The sequence below is a fragment of the Podarcis vaucheri genome, assembly GCF_965113315.1.
Source record: "Podarcis vaucheri genome assembly, chromosome: 10".
In the NCBI taxonomy this organism is placed as follows: Eukaryota; Metazoa; Chordata; class Lepidosauria; order Squamata; family Lacertidae; genus Podarcis; species Podarcis vaucheri.
The window spans coordinates 7,927,903-7,945,987 of NC_138748.1; the positions used below are offsets into that span (position 1 = coordinate 7,927,903).

Consider the following 18,085-nt stretch of genomic DNA (forward strand, 5'->3'; position numbering starts at 1 on the left):
ATTTTCTTATTCTAATCCCATGATATAGGAACTTTGTCAGGAGCAGTGGAATAAATCTGGTAAGAACAGGGTCCCCGTGTAGACGGGATGTTTTGGTTCAATAAGTTTCAAATGCACATTCATGACTTAAACCCTGAAGTGTCAAGTAAATTCCTGCAAATTCCACATTTCTAATTCCATAATGGGCAGGGGCCCAAGCTAGTTCCAAGGATCTTCTTATTGCACAGATAATTAATTAAGAAAAGTGGTCTAACAAGATACGTCAGATTCCAAAGAAATCTGCAAAGATGAATTTAGGACAGCTTTAGCTACTCATTCTTTCTATATATTTATTGCATTCTTATGATGATGTTTGCATCTTATTTTATTTACAAATAGGTAGCCGTGTTGGTCTGCCATAGTCAAAATAAAAAAAATTCCTTCCAGTAGCACCTTAAAGACCAACTAAGTTAGTTCTTGGTATGAGCTTTCGTGTGCATGCACACTTCTTCAGATACACATATACACATATACATCTTATTTTATTTATTTATGATTCATTTGAATGTTTATGATCCACGCTTTCATACATATATCAAGATGGCGTACAACAGAAATATACAATAAAACCAATCAATCCAAACCTGAAAAACATAATTAAAAAATAATAATAAAACAGCAAAAGATACTGGATGGTTCCAAACCGTGATTTTACTGTTTTAGTATATGCTAATCTACTTGTATATTTTGGGCCTCTTGAACTGTGTGCCTGTATATAATTTAAATGTATAATATAAAATGATTTTTTAAAGAATTACGTCAAGTTTTCAAGCCCATTCCACAATATACCTCACTGTGGACATAGATTTACCTAGCATCCTTGGTATATTCTAACATCACAGAATGGAGGTCTCCACAAGATGTTGCTTCACAGCCAACTACAATCTGAAACAAACACAATAGCAATTTAATTTTAACTAAAATTAAAGCAACATTCTTCCAGCTTTGACGTTCTCTTTCTTTCCTTCTCCCCTGTCTGTTATAACCTTCTGCATGGGTGAGCCAATGTTTACTAGCGAAGTAGGCATCCTAAATTTCCCTGAGCTTCAGTTAATCAACCTCCTCGTAAAGGTAGTGCTGTTATAATGACATTCCACTTGTGAGGGGGAAAACTGGCTTTCTTCAGGGGAAAAGGTTGCCTCTGAGATAAATGGAGCACAATAAAATATCCCTTTCCTCTAGTCGTTTCTAAAGCCTGGACTTTGAATGGAAGTAGTATTTATGTATCAATGTTATTGTTAGACACCCTAATGTGGTTCCAATAAATTCTAATAAGCAATATGCAGTAAATATTTGATAGAAATCCGAACCAGGCATCCCACTTGACCCTGTCAGAATTTCTAGGCAAATCTGATGTCTATGGACTCAACATTTTACTTTGGAAGAACAGAAGCTTCTTACTTTAAACTGTATCATATATCCTGGCTGTATAATGAGTTCCCGAGAGGACAGGATATTGTTCGTCTGATCCTTTTTCTTATTTGGCCAGTAGAGATGAAATGATGGGTTGCCACAGAAGCCTGCAGTCCTGACGGCATTTGGGTAGAAACTCCAGTTTTCTTCATGGGAAATGCCCTCTATTAACATCAATTAGACAAAATTAAGGAGAAGTTTCATAATGTTCCAATACGTACTAAACAGATAAAAGTATTTTTTTGGCATATTTGTAATAGAATGATAAAATATTCCAAAAAGCGATAGGCAGACAGAGAAGGCATATATTGTTGGCGTTCTTTTCATCCTTCTCCCACCAGAGTTTTTTGAGAAGGTGTGTGCATGTACAGTATTTTTTCCCCCATAATGGAAAACATGGTGATGTACAGGGGACTCCCAGATGGTCACACATCAAAATACTGACCAGACTCATGCATAACTTCAGCATGGTGGTGACCTCATGTGCCTTCAGACTGTACACTGGATTTTATTAGATTTATCATTTTACACTTGGCATTCGGGAAGCCACAGGCAGTGGCTAATTAACTTACACTGCCTCTGACCTTCCCAAAGGCATTAGGAAAAGTAGGAGTGGTGGCATATTTGCCACATTTAACCCTCTATGAATATCTAAGCTAGTGGTGGGGAACATCCTTCCCACAGCCAAAGTAGGCTGGTAGGGGTCCTAATTTTGATTGTCATCTAATCATGTCCACCTGCCCCACACCTGACATGTGACATCAGGGATGGGGCAAGTAAAGATGCAGCTGAAAAAGAATGACCAGCCACCTTCAGGGTTGCTCTCAGTATCAATCAGCTGATTGGTGCTGACAACAAACCTCACAGGGATCAGCTGTACTGTGGAATTCCCAATCGGGAGCACCATAGTGTAGCTGATCCCTTCCCAAAGCGGGGGTTGCTGGGATCAGCTCCATTACCCAGCTCCTGATTGGGTATTCCCTAGTGTAGCTAATCCCTGCTTTCAGAATTTAAGTTTCACCCCAGGTTCTTTCCTTTGAAGTTGGGTCAACCAGTTGATTGATAGGTGTCTAACTCTGTCCACCTGACAAAATGGCCCACATGGGTGGGGGAGCTCAGTCCATAGCCCCCATCCTCTTAGTCGTAGCATTTGCCGACCTTTGGTGCTCAGAACTATTTTGTTAAAACTATTCAATTTCAAAATATGGTGATAATATCTATATCTAAGAAGCTTCCTTAGCATTATTTTACAAGATTAATATGTATTTTATTATGAGCAATTTATTTTTTTGGAAAAAAACTTATTTAAAAAGTCCCCTGTGTCTTCTTTAAACAAAAATTCAAATATGGACTTGAAACTCCGTCAATCAACAAAACATAATGATGAAAATAATGGTGACTTGCTCGACTCTTACCGTCATCAAATGTATCTACCAGTTGACTCGGATTGATCTCTGCTCCTCCAATCAGTACATTATCCAGCGCCCACTGAGCACGATCAAAGCCCGAAACCACAATTCCATTGTTAATTACAAATGGCTGCCACCAACGCAGGCGAGTTGTATTGGTCAGAGCATCTTCTGGGAGCAGGATGTAATCATGTCTGATGGAGATGTATTTCTGATAATCCATTTCGTGGAGCAGTGTCCAAGATATTCCTACAGGACAAAGATTCAAGGTAAAGTAAGAACTAAACAATATCTGAGATTGGATTCAAGTGGTCCACCATTATTCAGTGGGTGGCTTTGAATCAGTCAAAACTATAGATGCCTGAAAATGGATATGATAATAGACGATAAACGCTTCCCTACTAGCACCTTGATACTAAAGATTTTTGTAAGTGTACTGATTAGAACTGTTGGTGTAATGTCCATTTGATTAAGTGCTTACATAATCTTTTTTGGCACTGTGAAGAAATCACTTCTCATTACTAATATTTTCTGAGGTACAGTTTTGTTCATTAGGAATGTATTAGGAGATTCGCCATGTGCTGTGTAAATATTACACTGACAGTGAAGATATTAAGAGGAATGTAAGTTGAGTGGTTAATGTGCATAACAACGGGCTACTGTGCACATTCACCAGGACTCGTGGAAAATGTGCAAATAACCCAGGCATGGCCAAACTTGGCCCTCCAGATGTTTCAGGACTACAACTCTCATCATTCCTAGCTAACTGGACCAGTGGTCAGGGATGATGGGAATTGTAGTCCCAAAACATCTGGAGGGCCAAGTTTGGTCACGCCTGACATAACCCTTCCATGAAGAGGTACGCACATTTCCCAGTCAATATACATTGTAAATATATGCACATCTCCCAAAGCCTGTTGTATGGAGATTATGTATGTTGACTTGGAAATGTGCACACCTCTTCATAGAAGGGTTATGTGCACATTCTCCATGTGTTCTGGTGAATGTGCACAATCACTCAACTTACATTCCCCTTAACATGTACATGGTATCAGGAGAGCAGCAGGGGGCTAGCTGTCAGATTAAATGTCAGTTGCCTTATAACAAAAATAAAGTGAGTTTAAAGAAGTTAGGTCCTGTTTATTTATAGAAGAGTTTCCAACAGAATATTTCTTGTGCAACAATGGGCGATTCTTAAGAATAAGCAGTTCCATTGTCTTCAACAAGACATGTAGTTAAAGGAGGAACAGTTCATCCAATTTCTTCTGAAATGCAGTAAAATATTGTTCAAGGACAAGAATGAGGGTATGAAAATATATTTCTCAACACCATACAATTTTATTTATCCAAATGGCATGGGAGACATCCAAAATATCTGGATTATCAGAGGAGTTTCAATAAACTAGAGTGCCTGTTTTCACTGGATTATATTGACATATAGCACAGATTTAAGATTTGCTGTTATCCCTCCTCCCACACTACATTTTAGTGCCTGTGCGTCTGTGTTAACAGAACAAAAGGCAGAAAAGAGGCCATCTAGGCATACTGAATTAGGGGCTCGCTTTTGCAGCCAGTGATTTTAGATAACTATAACTTTCAGGTAACAATTTCAAGAGCAAGGGTTCTGCTCTGCTGCAAATCATACCTCTGTCTGCAGGCAATGTTCTTTTTTTGGATTTCCCCCCGTAACTGTACGGTGCTTAAATATAAGCAGAAATATTTATTAGATATCATTAAAATAGACCCTTGCCTCCATCTGTTGAATAATCCAGCAGAACTCCTTCCTTCCGACATGTTGGTCTGTGACATGTTGTCATGTTGTTTTCACTCCCAATCCTTCCCCAATATTGTAAAAATCTGAATGAAAAGACATTGGGGGGTAATCACAATAATTGTATGCTCCCAAAGAAATAGTAGACATTTCGCCACATAAATGAAATTGAAACAAGTTCAGACAACATATACAAAACAAGGAAGAACCCTCGAATCAGTTGCATGGTGAGTATAAAATACATGCAGAATTGAAACTGTAATGAGTCTTTATTGCATAGTTAAATGACATCTGTATTAGAAGAGGGGTAGCTGGCTTGCAATATTGATAACTGGAGCTCTCAGGTCCCCAAATACAGTAGGAATCAACTAGTGAACACTTGTCCCTTGTATGGCTGGTCCAATACATTTTAATGCCTGAGGTGGACAGCAAATGTCCCTACTTCTTCACTGGATGACCTTTGGGCAGTCACTGACTCTCATCCTAAATTACTTCACAGGGGACTCAGCTAGACTGGTAAAGAAAAAGCGTTTTATATAACACTGTGACACCAGGTGGCGCTGTGGAGTCCCATCTTTCCCTACCAGATTTCCCTGTACAGTATTAGTCTGCAATGTGTTTAACTGAATCGCTTCTTTGACGTGTCTAGATCCAGGCAGGGTTACTAGGAGGGTAAACATGTAAAAGGAGTGGGACATATGTATGCCACTTTTAGCTCTTGGAAAACAAATGTGATACAACCTAAAACTACAAGAATTTGTAATTCTTGTAACGTAACTGTCATATATGTTGTGAACAGTTCAAACTACTCCCCAAGCATGTAAAATGGATAGCTATGCAATGTATGGCACATTCCTGTGTGCACAGACATTTACAAGCATGTGCCATTCAAACAAGATTCATTCATTACCCCAGCTGAAGATTTAACTTATAGAGACTCTGGGGAGGAGCACAAACTCTTATAACTCACACTTTAAAAATAAACATGACAACCTTGTGCCCCAACCATATGCCTCAATCTTCTGCATGTTCAAAGAAACTTCACTATAAATCTTCCCCTCCCCCTTTCCTTCTGGCAGCTATTAGGCACAGAAATCTCTCCATGGATAAAGGAAACGTGGGGTTTGTCTTCAGTGTTAATCCTACCCTGAGAAAACAGTCTAAAATTAACAGACACAACTAACTTAGACCTATTAATTCCAAACAGTCCTTGAAATGGTGTTGGGAGATACACTACAGGGTACTCTTTTGCCAGTGCTATTTTTCTAGGAAAAAAGTACTGAAACTCACCATGAACGCCTCCCTCGATCTCTTATGATGGAAATGGTGCCCACCTGAGAGGTGCCAGAACTGAGTTCTGGTGAGTTCTGGCTGAAGAAAAGCCCTGTCTTTAGCCCCATTTCAGTACCTCATATGCAAGCTCAGTCTACTGTAGCTTGGGTCAGGCCATGACCTACTAGTGGGTCCCAACAAATCAACGGCAATTATTTCCCCACTATCCCCACCAAGACTTCTTTTGTCCTTTCCATCTGTGACACCAGAGTGACAGCTAGTGTTCATTGTTATAAAGTGACTACCTGTACAACTAATTACACTGGGGCTTTCAAAGCACTCCTTATCTCCTGCCTTTTCTTGCATATTACATTTTGTAGGCTTAAATCCTTCATACTGGTGGCATACCATGATTTCAAGTGAGGCAACTAAAAATATATGCAGGATTGCAGTCGCTGACTATATAGACATTTAAGAATGTGAATCATGCTTTGTGCAGTTGTGAAACTGTGGATGATAATAATTTAATGACTCTTTTTACGAAGGCCAGTGAATTGATTCTCTCACTTATTCTTCCAAGTTCTGCCTTCCTTCCTGAGCTGACCCTGAGTGGGTGGTTTAAGGGTAAAAGGCTCATATACCTTTGTCTGTTCCCACAGCCACTCAGTCTGCCACTCTGTCATTATTTAAACTTTCATTAAAATATATTAGCTATGTTCAACTCTATTAAGTAACCTGACATACTTTGCACCTCGCAAATCCAAGTCTTGAGTGACAGCCTGTCTCACTGTAGTGCCTCCAAAATACAGAGCTGTGTCTTCTGCTAGAATCCCACATTCCATGCAAGCAGTGCCTCCTTCCAGAGACATCCATAAATCCGGTCTAATTTCTTCATTGTCAAAGCGCTCCTTCAGGAAAGTCTGTTAAAGGATTTTAACATTTGAGAAGCCAGTCACCAACTCAAATTTTAGTTGTAAAAGGAATAGACATTTAGCTTTTAAAAATGTTTTTTCACTCCTACAGTATGCCAAGAGTAATTTTACATGTAAAGTAAACACAAGATTGGAACACAAGATTCATGTTTGCTTTAATCAGACAAAACATAAATAAAGGTATTGCATTTTTTAATGTTTATTGGTACTTGCATGTGTAGATTAATTCTAGCACAGACGCGTATTTAATTTTTTTAATACTTTCTATTGTGAAGATTCAGTACAGTCTGCACCAAAAGATATTTAGATTACCTTCAAAGTCTGAGTTAAGTAGCAGTTTGGACCAGAGAAACCTGGATCACAGACACATTGTTCTTTCAGACAGTCTCCATGGCCTCTGCAGTTGTCTACACAACCAGGTCCAAGATAGAAATTGTCAATGGCCCATTGCATATCAGAGTACTTCTGATAAAATCTAAACCGTACTGGGCTGAGTTAACACATAAACAGAGATAGAGAAAATAAGCAAAAATCACAACACAAGCATTCATAAACTTGAAGGCCATAGGACATGTCTCTCAACAGACGATGCAAGATATTTTTGTATGCAGTTGGGTGCGTGTCCCTGCTTCCATTACTTGCCAACCTGGCCTACTCCCCACCCCCTCAAACTGCCCATCCCCTTGCCAACCCCCACCCTTTATACTTCATCCAACCACACAACCCCTCACATCTTGCCCAACCCCCTTCCTCTTATGAACCACCCAAACACCACCCCCTTACAGATCACCCAATCTGTGCTCCCCTCCCCCTCCAGACCACCTAAAGCTGTGCTACACAAAGTGGTTGTCCATGGACAAAGTGGTTGTCAGTCCACGAGCCATCAGCTGCCAGTCCACGGTGACTCCACCACAGCCCAGGTTCAGCGTGATGTTTCAGGGACCAAGTATGGTACAGGTCCCTGGCACATTGGGAAAAAGTTGCCAGTCCACCAGATCAGGTATCTTGAGAAGCACTGGCCTAAACCATGCTCCCCCTTCTTCCTACAGAACATCCAAACTGCACTCCTCCTCCCCTCAATACATTGCCCAAACCTAAAACTTTCTCTCCTTTGGTCCCATCCCATGGTCACTAATGCCATTGCTGTGGGAAGCCAGAGTAAGAAGCATTGCAGGGACAAGACGAAGGGGTGATTACACTTCCTTCCTGTAAATGGCAGAGGTGACAAGGGGAATGTGAGAAGGCTTGCAAAGCCCACTCCATGCTGATCCAACCTTCAACTTTCTAGCCTGCCTGTTTGACCCTAGTTACATCCTGCTTGTCACTTCCCTGGTCTTGGCCACCACTTGTTTGCTCAGCCAAACTGCGCACACCCCTTACAGCTTGCCCAAACCATGGTCCAGGCAAGCTGCAAGGGAACAGGCAGGGCAGAGCAGCTCCCACCTCTTCCGCCTTTGAGCTCCCAGGTTGTCCTGGCTGTTCCTCTGCAGCTTGTCTGGGCCGAACTGTTGCATGGCTCCCTGCCAGCTGTTCTGTCATCATGCTGCCGTTCACATGGCCACTGCTGCATGATGACAGTCTTACGGTTTAATTATATGGAAAGATAGGAGACTGAAGATAACTTATTACAGTTGAACAGGTTATGTAAATGAGGGATATATGGTTCTCATTCATATGAATTCTGAAATCAGTTTCCCAGTTTCCAAAATACAGTGGTGCCCCGCAAGACGAATGCCTCGCAAGACGGAAAACTCGCTAGACGAAAGAGTTTTCCATTTTGGAGGTGCTTCGCAAAATGAATTTCTTATGGGCTTGCTTCGCAAGACGACAATGTCTTGCGAGTTCCTGCTGGTTTTTTCCCCTTTCCCCCCCTTTTTCTAAGCCGCTAAGCTGCTTATCAGCTGATCCGATCAGCAGATAAGCTGCTAAAAGCCGCTAATAGCGCTAATCCGCTAATCCTTCAATGGGCTTGCTTCGCAAGACGAAAAAACCGCTAGACGAAGAGAATCACAGAACGGATTCTTTTCGTCTTGCGAGGCACCACTGTAATGGAAACTGTCTAGTCTTGCTTGTGGAACTACTAACTATATTGTTCCTTGTAATGGATGTCTTCATTAAATGAACTAGCAACATCAGCATGCATAGCACAGCACCGTGGTGCAACAGAGCCTTCAAACCCTTAGCTTGATCAGTATTTCTTCTGTGTGGTACTTTGCTACTCTCACAGAAGGGAGGATATGTCTAGAACAGTGTTTCCCAAACGTTTTTGGGCAACGGCACACCTGTTTACCGGAAAAAAATCTCGCGGCACACCACCATTAAAGCCCCGCCCCGTGACGTCAGCGCGCAGCGTCACGCTGGGAGGGACGCACAAAAGTGAACGTTTTTTCCCTTCCCCTTGCCGGGGTGGGAGGAGGCAGCAGAGCGAGGGACTGAGGGACGGCGGCAGCTGAGGCGGCGGCGGCTGTTGTGGTGGTGGCGGTGATAGCGGGCGGAGGAGGAGCCGTCGCCGGGAGTTGCTGCTGCTGCTGTTGCTGCTGCTGCCCGGACATGCCGGCCTCCTCCTCCTCCGCTGTCTCGCGCTCCTCCCTTTTGCGCGCGCTGCCCCGCTGCTCGGCACCACCACCGCGGAGCCGCCCCCGGCTCGACGCGGATCCTCGCCGCCGTCGCCTCTCGCCGCCCGACTCGCCCGCCTCCCTCCCACGGCACACCAGCCGGTGTCTCACGGCACACTAGTGTGCCGCGGAACACCGGTTGGGAAACACTGGTCTAGAAGACCGATATGGCCACTCTGATATTATCAGTAGCTCAGATATTATTTATACTCACTTTCCTACTAGGCTTTCAGGTAGACGGTAAGTTATTCTTTTCCATCCTTTTGTTGGAAAGAAGACAGATGGCTGTGAAACACTCCCAGAACATTTGGGGTCAGCAGGTAAGCACTGAGGTATTAGGTAGCTCCAACTCACTCCAAAGTCAGTAGAATATTGCACATGGACTTGGTTCTGGGCAATTTTTTCTGAGGTTTTACAGCCGACAGAAATCTAATATAGTACATGTAAAAAGTGACACACATTTTTGTTTCAGATATCGTTTTTTCCAGCAAGAAAAAAATAATAGTGAGGTTTTCATGTAAATTTATAGCAGAGTATTATTATCTGTTAGACTGATTGGGGAAAATCAGAGGTGCACGAAGGATTGCCCAGAATTTTATTGCATGCCAATGAAAGGACAAAAATAGAAACCTTGATCTTCTGACTTATCCAGTCAGTGTCTTATCAAGTTATCAGGCTTCCTTTCATGCTACTCATTAATTATACAACTATCTGCTTAAGATACAGTGTTTTTGCTGTAGTTGAGCTCTATCGCTGTACCTGCAAGTGAGATTTTCCAGCTCAGTGGTAAGTAAGCTGTAAAAGATCAGTTTCTTTGTGGAAGACAAGGCCTGATTTTTGTAAGAGATTTACAACTATAGAGGCTGAGGGGGAAACTACATGTTGCACTATTAATGTTTTTGGGGGAGGCATCCTTAAACTGGCCACTTTTATTTTGAAAGTAAAGCAGCTACAGGGCTCTCATTCTGAACCTACTCTCAATCTGGATTGGGGTGCTATGGCAGTTTCCTCCGAAAAATCATCAACCCCCTCTTTCTGTTTGCTGCTGAAGGTGCTACATTCAGAGGCAAATAGTAGTCAAGTGAGGGAGAGATTTTTAACAGGAAATTGGTGTGGGGCCCTGGTCAAGATAAGGAGCATGTTAGTGCCCAGTAAGGAAGAACCACCTGTCACCTACCATCAAGAAACACAAAAACACATGGAAAGTGTTGGCACAACAGAATAAATTTAAATTGTTAAAAGGGTGTTAATCAGGGCTTTTTTCCGCTTAGTGGGGAGCATCAGTTCTGGTGAGTTCCCACTGAAAAAAGCCCTGGTGTTAATGTAAATCTCTGAAGGTTTTAGAAAGCAGTGTTTACCTTGAACTGCATAATCCAGTTCTCTGTAGGAGTTAAATCATGGGTGATAGCATAAACTTCTCTGCCATCGTGGCTACCACACATCATGACGCCATCAGGAGACTCACAGAATCTTTCAATTGAACAGTCGTCATGGAACAGCCAGTGCTCATTCACTGAAGAAAATAATATTCATACCAATGTTTTAAAACTGCAGTATTTGATAATTAAAAATACTGATGGTGTTAAGTGCTGAAAACAGTTATTGGATTATTAAATCATTATTGGGTTATAATAGAAGAATGATTTGTTTCATTCTAATGCAGAAACACTATTCTCATACATTATTGCAATACTTTAAAAAAAATGTACGGCTTTACCTATGCCTTGTTCTACAGTTACCATTTTTTTGGGCAGCACTCCTCTTTCTTTTTAACCCCTGCCTGGGTGGAGGAAATTCAACGGTTGAGGCTTTTCCTACTATTGAATTGCCATGTTGGGAAATGCTTCTCCGGGTAAATTCATGCTTGTCACAGAGAAGAAAAAATAATAACATGGACAACACTGGCTTTCGTCCTACCTGTTGTTCTGTCTTCCATGAACATATCAAAAGCAATCCTGCCGGTGGGTCCTGCGTCTGCGGGAGAGCGTTCGTGCTGCGGCAGTGGCGCACTGCTAAACGTGTCCAACATCACAGTTCTCTGGTCAGCTGACCCTGATATCAGCACATTGTCAATAGCCCAGTCACTCTGATCCAGACCATCATGCTTGGGCTGCCACCAGCGAAAACGGGTCCCCACCTCTTGGGCACCAGGAGGAAGGAGAATGTTCACAAAGCTAAAAAGCAGCAAGAGAGAGCCTGTGAAAATTTACACTGAAAACTTGAGAATTACCCAAAGATAAGAAGTACAGTTAGATGACTCTATATAAGTCTACAGTGTTTGTTTGGGTGATGATTACCTATAAGGTCAATGCTCCTCTTAGGATGAACATTACAACATTTTACTTGTTGGATTACCATAATGAAGATTTAAATCCTGGGTTAGCATTCATCGCAGGACAGGGGATCCATCTAAACTTCACCCCCACTGACACTCTTTGGAATACAGGAATTCTACATCCTTATGCATAGTGCTTTGTTATGTAAATGTAGTTATATAGTTATTATGATTCAAATTTACATGACAATAGGGGTTTTTTTATCAGTTATAATAAATCCTTTGTTTTGCTATCACAAAGGGAAACGAACATTTCAACCAATCAGTTGGTTGCAAATGGCATGAAAACCAGATATGCAGTTATGCAGGATGACAGCGTGTCCCACTGAGATGAATAAGAGTGATTTGTAGCACCTTTGCTGGAGAGCCTTTGCAAACCTGATGGCCTCCAAATGTTTTGGATTGCAACTCTCACCAGCTCTCTTGACTGTGCTGGCAGGGGCTGATGGGAGCTGCATTCTCAGAACATATTGAGGGCACCTGATTTATGAAAGCAGCCATAGGTTATGGCAAGTCCCTAACGTTTCTCTACCACAATATATAGAGAGGAATGTTCAGTTAGCTCCACCTCATTATAAAGTCTGTATAAGAGTCACTAAAAATCCTTTAGCATCCGCACATACCTTGCCAAGAGTCATAATGGACAACAAAGCACCAAAATGCAATAAAGCAGTTTGTTTATCCACAAGCATGTGATGTTGACTGTGAAAATAAGGGAATGACCTTAAACAACTATCTTCATGAGGGTTGAAAAATGGTAAGAAGAGGGCAATGGGAAGTTGCAAGCAGTGGCAGACCCGGGGCTTTAAAATTTCAGCAGTGCCCTGTGCAATGCCCAAATTCGGCAGCCCTCCCACACCTCTTGCCTTCCATTGTGCGTCATTATCGCGGTACCCTCTTGGCTTCGTGCCCAGTGCAGGCAAGCTGATAGCATCCCCCTAAATCTGCCTCTGCTGCCAGACACATTCTCTTGTTTATCGGTAATCTGCTGGTAATACACTATAAAGCCTTCTACATATGCTTAATTTCAGGGTCCCTCAGGGGTCAGCAAACTTTTTCAGCAGCAGGCCAGTCCACTGTCCTTCAGATCTTGTGGGGGGCCGGACTATGTTTTTGTGGGGGAAATGAATGAATTCTTGTGCCCCACAAATAACCCAGAGATGCATTTTAAATAAAAACACACATTCTACTCATATAAAAACATTCCTGGATCACCTGCGGGCCGGATTTAGAAGGCAATTGGGCCAGATCCTGCTCCCAGGCCTTAGTTTGTCTACCCATGCTCTAACTGTTATCCATCCTGTTAAAGAGTGGGTAGACATAGCAGACAACGCAGCGATTTCTCCAAAGCAGCTCTTTATTTGTAAGCTGGAACAGAACTGAACTGAAGGGTTCAGTCAGCCTGCTTATATAGAGCTCCAGTGCAACGTATCTGTAACAACTTTCTGTAACTATCCAATCACTGAACGTCACTTTCGATCCTTTATTTGCATATGTGGACCGGAACTATCTACAGCATCCCCCTGCTGGCCCAGGGTGATAACTTCAGTACATAACACCTCCTACTGAAACAAAGAAGCTCTCAGAGCTTCCGAGAGAGGGGCCTGAGGAGGAAAACACTACAGGGAATGACCATTTTGCGCGTGACCAAGACACATGCGACCGTCCACACACACACACACACACTGCTTTTAGACCCAGAAGAAGGTGGAATCTGGCAAGAACAGGGGTGGAACAGGATTATACACATTCCGCTGATGAATGCAATGACCCGAAATACAACCAACAGGGAGTTGCCTGTATTTATAATCAAAACAGGTTTTGCATGAGCAACAGGAATATACTTATTACCCAGGCTTGCTGAACTGGTCATAAAAAATGTCCATTAAGAGGGTCCATGTGATGCCGCCATTCACAGAGTATTCCAGAAGAACTCCCTGGTTGCGACTGTTGGGGGTTATCAGACATCCGTACATGAAATAGAACTGGATGAATTCTGCATTAGTTAAGTTTAGATCCACTGTAACTAGCAAGCGGCTGCAAGCCTTGAAAAAGAAAAAGAAACCATTATGGCTGCAAAAGAAATAATGACAACAATAACAACTATATGATTTATTTCCCACTTCAAAATAATATCAACCCAAAACTACTTTTTTAAAAACAGCAACAACACAACACAAAACCAATTAGTGTTTTCATGGAGCAGGCCCAGAATCCAAAAACATCACACTCCCAAATAGGGGGGGGGGCATTTATGTTGTAGCCCAGTAGCAGAAATTGCACTGAAAAGTGGATTGTCTCTTCAGCATTAGAATCTACTGCACTGAAAACAGCAACCCAGTGCCCACTACAGAGTTCTCTCCTCCCATAAACATGTCTTTTGCTCTCTCTGAATCCTAAATCACATAACCAAATAAACCTTTAAGTGTAAAATGGCAATGGCTGTCAGTTAGAAATATATAAACACAGATAGCGATACTAATTATTTTATCACAAATGGTTGCACTGTGCTTCTAAAATGGTTTGTCTGGAACTCAGTAGTAAATAGTAAATATGTTTAGGATGGGAATAGCTTTGTGTAAGATAGATTTCCAAAAGATCCCCCCCCCGGACACATAGGAACAAGTCTGCAAAAATGCCTATTTAGCTTTGTAGTGAAAAGAACTGCCAGTAGTTTCAATTTTGAGAGCTTGCATGAATTAAAAATTCTACTTTGAGGCCTTCACTAGCAACATGCATAAAAAATTGTTACTAATAAAATGCTTGCTTGTTTGGACCAGTGATACTAGTTTAGAACAGGTCCTTCCTCCCACATGCTCCATGCCACCTAAATATGCTCAGAATATTTGGGGAAACTCCAAGAACAGGTTTAGGAGATGCAAAGACCATGCAGCAGGAGGAGGGGGGGGGAAGTGTGGTTGCATGACTAGACCTCACTTCTGTGTGCATATAATACTTAGCACTACACTAAATCCCACCCCTCTATTTCCAAGTTGTTTGTAACTCCAAGGCTCTACTTTCAATTTGCTTCTCTTTGGGATATGTTTCAGAATTATAAAAAAAAGCTCAGTACAGCAGGTACCAACCCCACTAAAATGAAGCGCCATTCCAGAAGCTACAGCTCCACAGACAGTGCTCAGTTTCCCACCATTTACGGTTAGCCAATTCTGATTGGAAGGGGCACGGTTGAAGTTGTCTTTAAGCTGAGTGGGAAGAGGTATCTCTGGCTCATCACAGTACAGTCCACCCCAGTTTTCATCACACCTGTAAGTGATAGCAAAAAAAGAGAATTTAGCTGGTAAGGCACTCTGCATTCAATGATTTCTTCAGAATGCTTTTGATCCATTCTACAGCACTAGGGGTTCCCTTGCCTCATCTACAAGCATGGTTGGAGAACTCACACAACTCTCTCTTTCTGTACTTTAAACATGAAAAGCTAATTATGTGAAGTCTAATTCATAATAAGGGACGCGGGTGGCGCTGTGGGTAAAAGCCTCAGCACCTAGGGCTTGCCGATCGAAAGGTCGCGGTTCGAATCCCCGCGGCGGGGTGCGCTCCCGTTGCTCGGTCCCAGCGCCTGCCAACCTAGCAGTTCGAAAGCACCCCCGGGTGCAAGTAGATAAATAGGGACCGCTTACTGGCGGTCAGCAGCAATTTGGTAATGAATTGCAACTCATTACCAAACTTAAAACCATGGAGAGACCTGGTCTGAACAAAGACATTGGATTCTTATCTCATTATACATGACTAAGCCATTTCTCACCTTCTCACCCCTTGCCTTTTCCTGTAAGACCTATTACAGTCGTTAAGAGTCGTCAACAGGCTCATCTCAGCTATCTGCCAATCTCCCATTCCCACCACCCTTCTGAGTAATACCCCTCCCCACCTTCTCACTATATAGAAGGATCTGGCAACTTCTGTTTCAGTGTATCTGAAGAAGTGTGCATGCACACGAAAGCTCATACCAAGAACTAACTTAGTTGGTCTTTAAGGTGCTACTGGAAGGAATTTTTTTATTTTGACTATGGCAGACCAACACGGCTACCTATCTGTAACTAGGATTAGCAGGTTTGATCTGAAGTTTCAGAGCTTCAGCTCCTTTCTCAAGGTTTTGACATGAATCAGTACATGCTCAAGGTAAGGGGACAGAATCTAGGAGGACGGCTTAAGTTCTGCCCAGCTTGAGATATTTTCTTCTTTGCTCTCCCCACTCCATGTCTACCATACTCCATCTCTGAGGCACCAAATACAACCAGACTCCTCCCTTGAGCTGCCAAGTGCCAGCTTCTGCCCTTATCAGGGGCCATTAGGCTCTGCCCCTTCCCACCAGGCTCCTTACTCTAATCCATGAGTTACCAGGCCACTCTTCCCCAACTCTTATAGTCTGGCAACCCTGGCACCATCTCTCTGAAAAGAGCGCCTGTCAGGATGCTGTCAGCGGCTCCCGGCTGGTTGCCCAGGAAGGTATAAAGACAAGGAAAAGTTTCTTACAGTCCTTTGTGATTTCAGTCTTTACAGAGAGAGGCTATAGAACCCAGCCTCTTGGATAATGGCGTTGTCCCCAGTGAATCTCTCCCCCCCCCGTCTCTCCCACTTCCTCATTCGTCATCATCACCACCTCCTCCTCTACGGGTGCCACTAAGTGCCCTCTGCCTTCGAGCTCTTTGCTCTCCTACTTTTAAGGCTCACTGGGTTCTGGGAGATGGTGGGTCTGGAATGCTTTCTAATGGCAATGTGTCAGCCAGCTGCTGCTCTGGCACTCGCATTATTTCCCAACTCCCCCTCCCCTCTGCCTCTGAGCTGTAGCCTCCCACAAACCCCTGTTGTAAATCTATGCTGTCGTCCTCTTCCTCCTCCCTGGAAGGGTCAGGATGGGGAGGCAGTCTCCACCATTCCTCCTCCTCCTCTGCCCAGTCCCTGACAGCGCCATACTTACATGCAATTCCCTTGAGTGCACCTCCCATGTCCACTGCACATGTCTATACAGCCATCACCTATGTAGACATTGTCTATGGCCCATGTTTGCTGCTTGTCAAATGGAGCCGGCTGGTGCCAGCGGAAACGGGTTGCCTGGGACCTTTGAGAAAGGTGGAGAGATATGAAACAAATGCTTCTAGAGCCAAAGGAAGAGAGTTATCGCTCATCCACACTTCCACTTGCCCCGTGCTTTCTATTTTTTTATAATAAGTTTTACAATTTTGTATTCAACAAAATCATCGTTGTCACCAAAAGAGTATGTAAGTCCCAAACTTCCCTCAACTTCCTCTTCTGGTTCTTTAGATATTTGCTTCTCCTGCCTATTTTATTCTACCTTAATTTTGCATTCTTTTAGCTAAATATTATTACATTCTAATCATTTTTATACCGTCTTTTTCCAAATTTCCTCCTACACTTTGTTATATTTCCAATTATTACATCTAAACTTTTATACTTGTTTTCTCCGTTGTAAGTGTTTACTCAAACCCTGCTAGTGAGTCCACTTCTTTACAGTGTTTCTGTAAATACACCATATACAGTTCCCAGTCCTTTTTAAAGTCTCTGTTGTCCTTGTCTCTAAGTTTTTGAGTGAGTTTCACCATTTCAGCGTATTCCATCATTTTTGCTTGCTGTTCTTTTTCGTTGGTGTCTTGTCTTCTTTCCATTTTGGGGCTAGTAATATCCTAGCTGCTGTTGTAGCATACATAGATAGTTTCTTCCACTCTTTTGGCAAGTCTTGACATATAATGCCTAGCAAAAAAGCTTCTGGTCTTTTAACAAAGGTTGTCTGAAACATTTTTTTCATTTCATTATAAATCATTTCCCAATAGCTTTTGATTACTTTACAATTCCACCACATGTGATAAAACGTGCCTTTTGCCCCATGCATTCAAGATAGGGGTCCAAGCAGTTCTGCGTTTGCCCCACAGCTTTCCCATGGAAAATACACTCTTTACCGCTGAATTGGAACAAACAGCAATCAATGGAAAACCTGATTGCTGATGGTGCCGATTCAGTGGGAAGCCACAGATTTTCCTGGGGGGAAGGCAATGGAGCTAGTGGGGGTGTGGATGAGCCCTTAGCCAGCCGTTAGCCAGCTTCATCTTTAGAGAACTCCATTTACCAACCAACTGAATGCATACTTGAAAAAACTGATCAGTAGATGGCAGCATTAAACTTCAAGCTAAGCTTGTATTTTCGAGTGAAAGATACAACTGTTAAACAGATTTCAGTCTTTTTATTTATTTATTGCATTGCTATCCCACACCTAAGAAATTACTGAGGTGGCAGAGAAGCATTTGCTGGGGAAAAGATAATCCTGG

The 18,085-nt window shown here is 42.5% G+C and overlaps 1 protein-coding gene across 3 annotated transcripts in view; it reads right to left on the minus strand.

Moving 5' to 3' along the window:
- The window catches only part of RELN (reelin), a 296,722-nt gene that overhangs the window by 16,633 nt on the left and 262,004 nt on the right, over positions 1 to 18,085 (minus strand). For all 3 annotated transcript variants that reach the window (XM_082239382.1, XM_082239381.1, XM_082239383.1), the window contains 12 exons: positions 16,723 to 16,863; positions 14,873 to 15,050; positions 13,638 to 13,831; positions 11,369 to 11,625; positions 10,810 to 10,964; positions 9,666 to 9,880; positions 7,149 to 7,326; positions 6,649 to 6,824; positions 4,612 to 4,718; positions 2,868 to 3,110; positions 1,441 to 1,616; positions 851 to 924 (listed from right to left, as the gene is read on the minus strand). In XM_082239382.1, the coding sequence (XP_082095508.1) occupies positions 851 to 924; positions 1,441 to 1,616; positions 2,868 to 3,110; positions 4,612 to 4,718; positions 6,649 to 6,824; positions 7,149 to 7,326; positions 9,666 to 9,880; positions 10,810 to 10,964; positions 11,369 to 11,625; positions 13,638 to 13,831; positions 14,873 to 15,050; positions 16,723 to 16,863 (2,094 nt within the window). The remainder of the gene's footprint in view (positions 1 to 850; positions 925 to 1,440; positions 1,617 to 2,867; positions 3,111 to 4,611; positions 4,719 to 6,648; positions 6,825 to 7,148; positions 7,327 to 9,665; positions 9,881 to 10,809; positions 10,965 to 11,368; positions 11,626 to 13,637; positions 13,832 to 14,872; positions 15,051 to 16,722; positions 16,864 to 18,085) is intronic.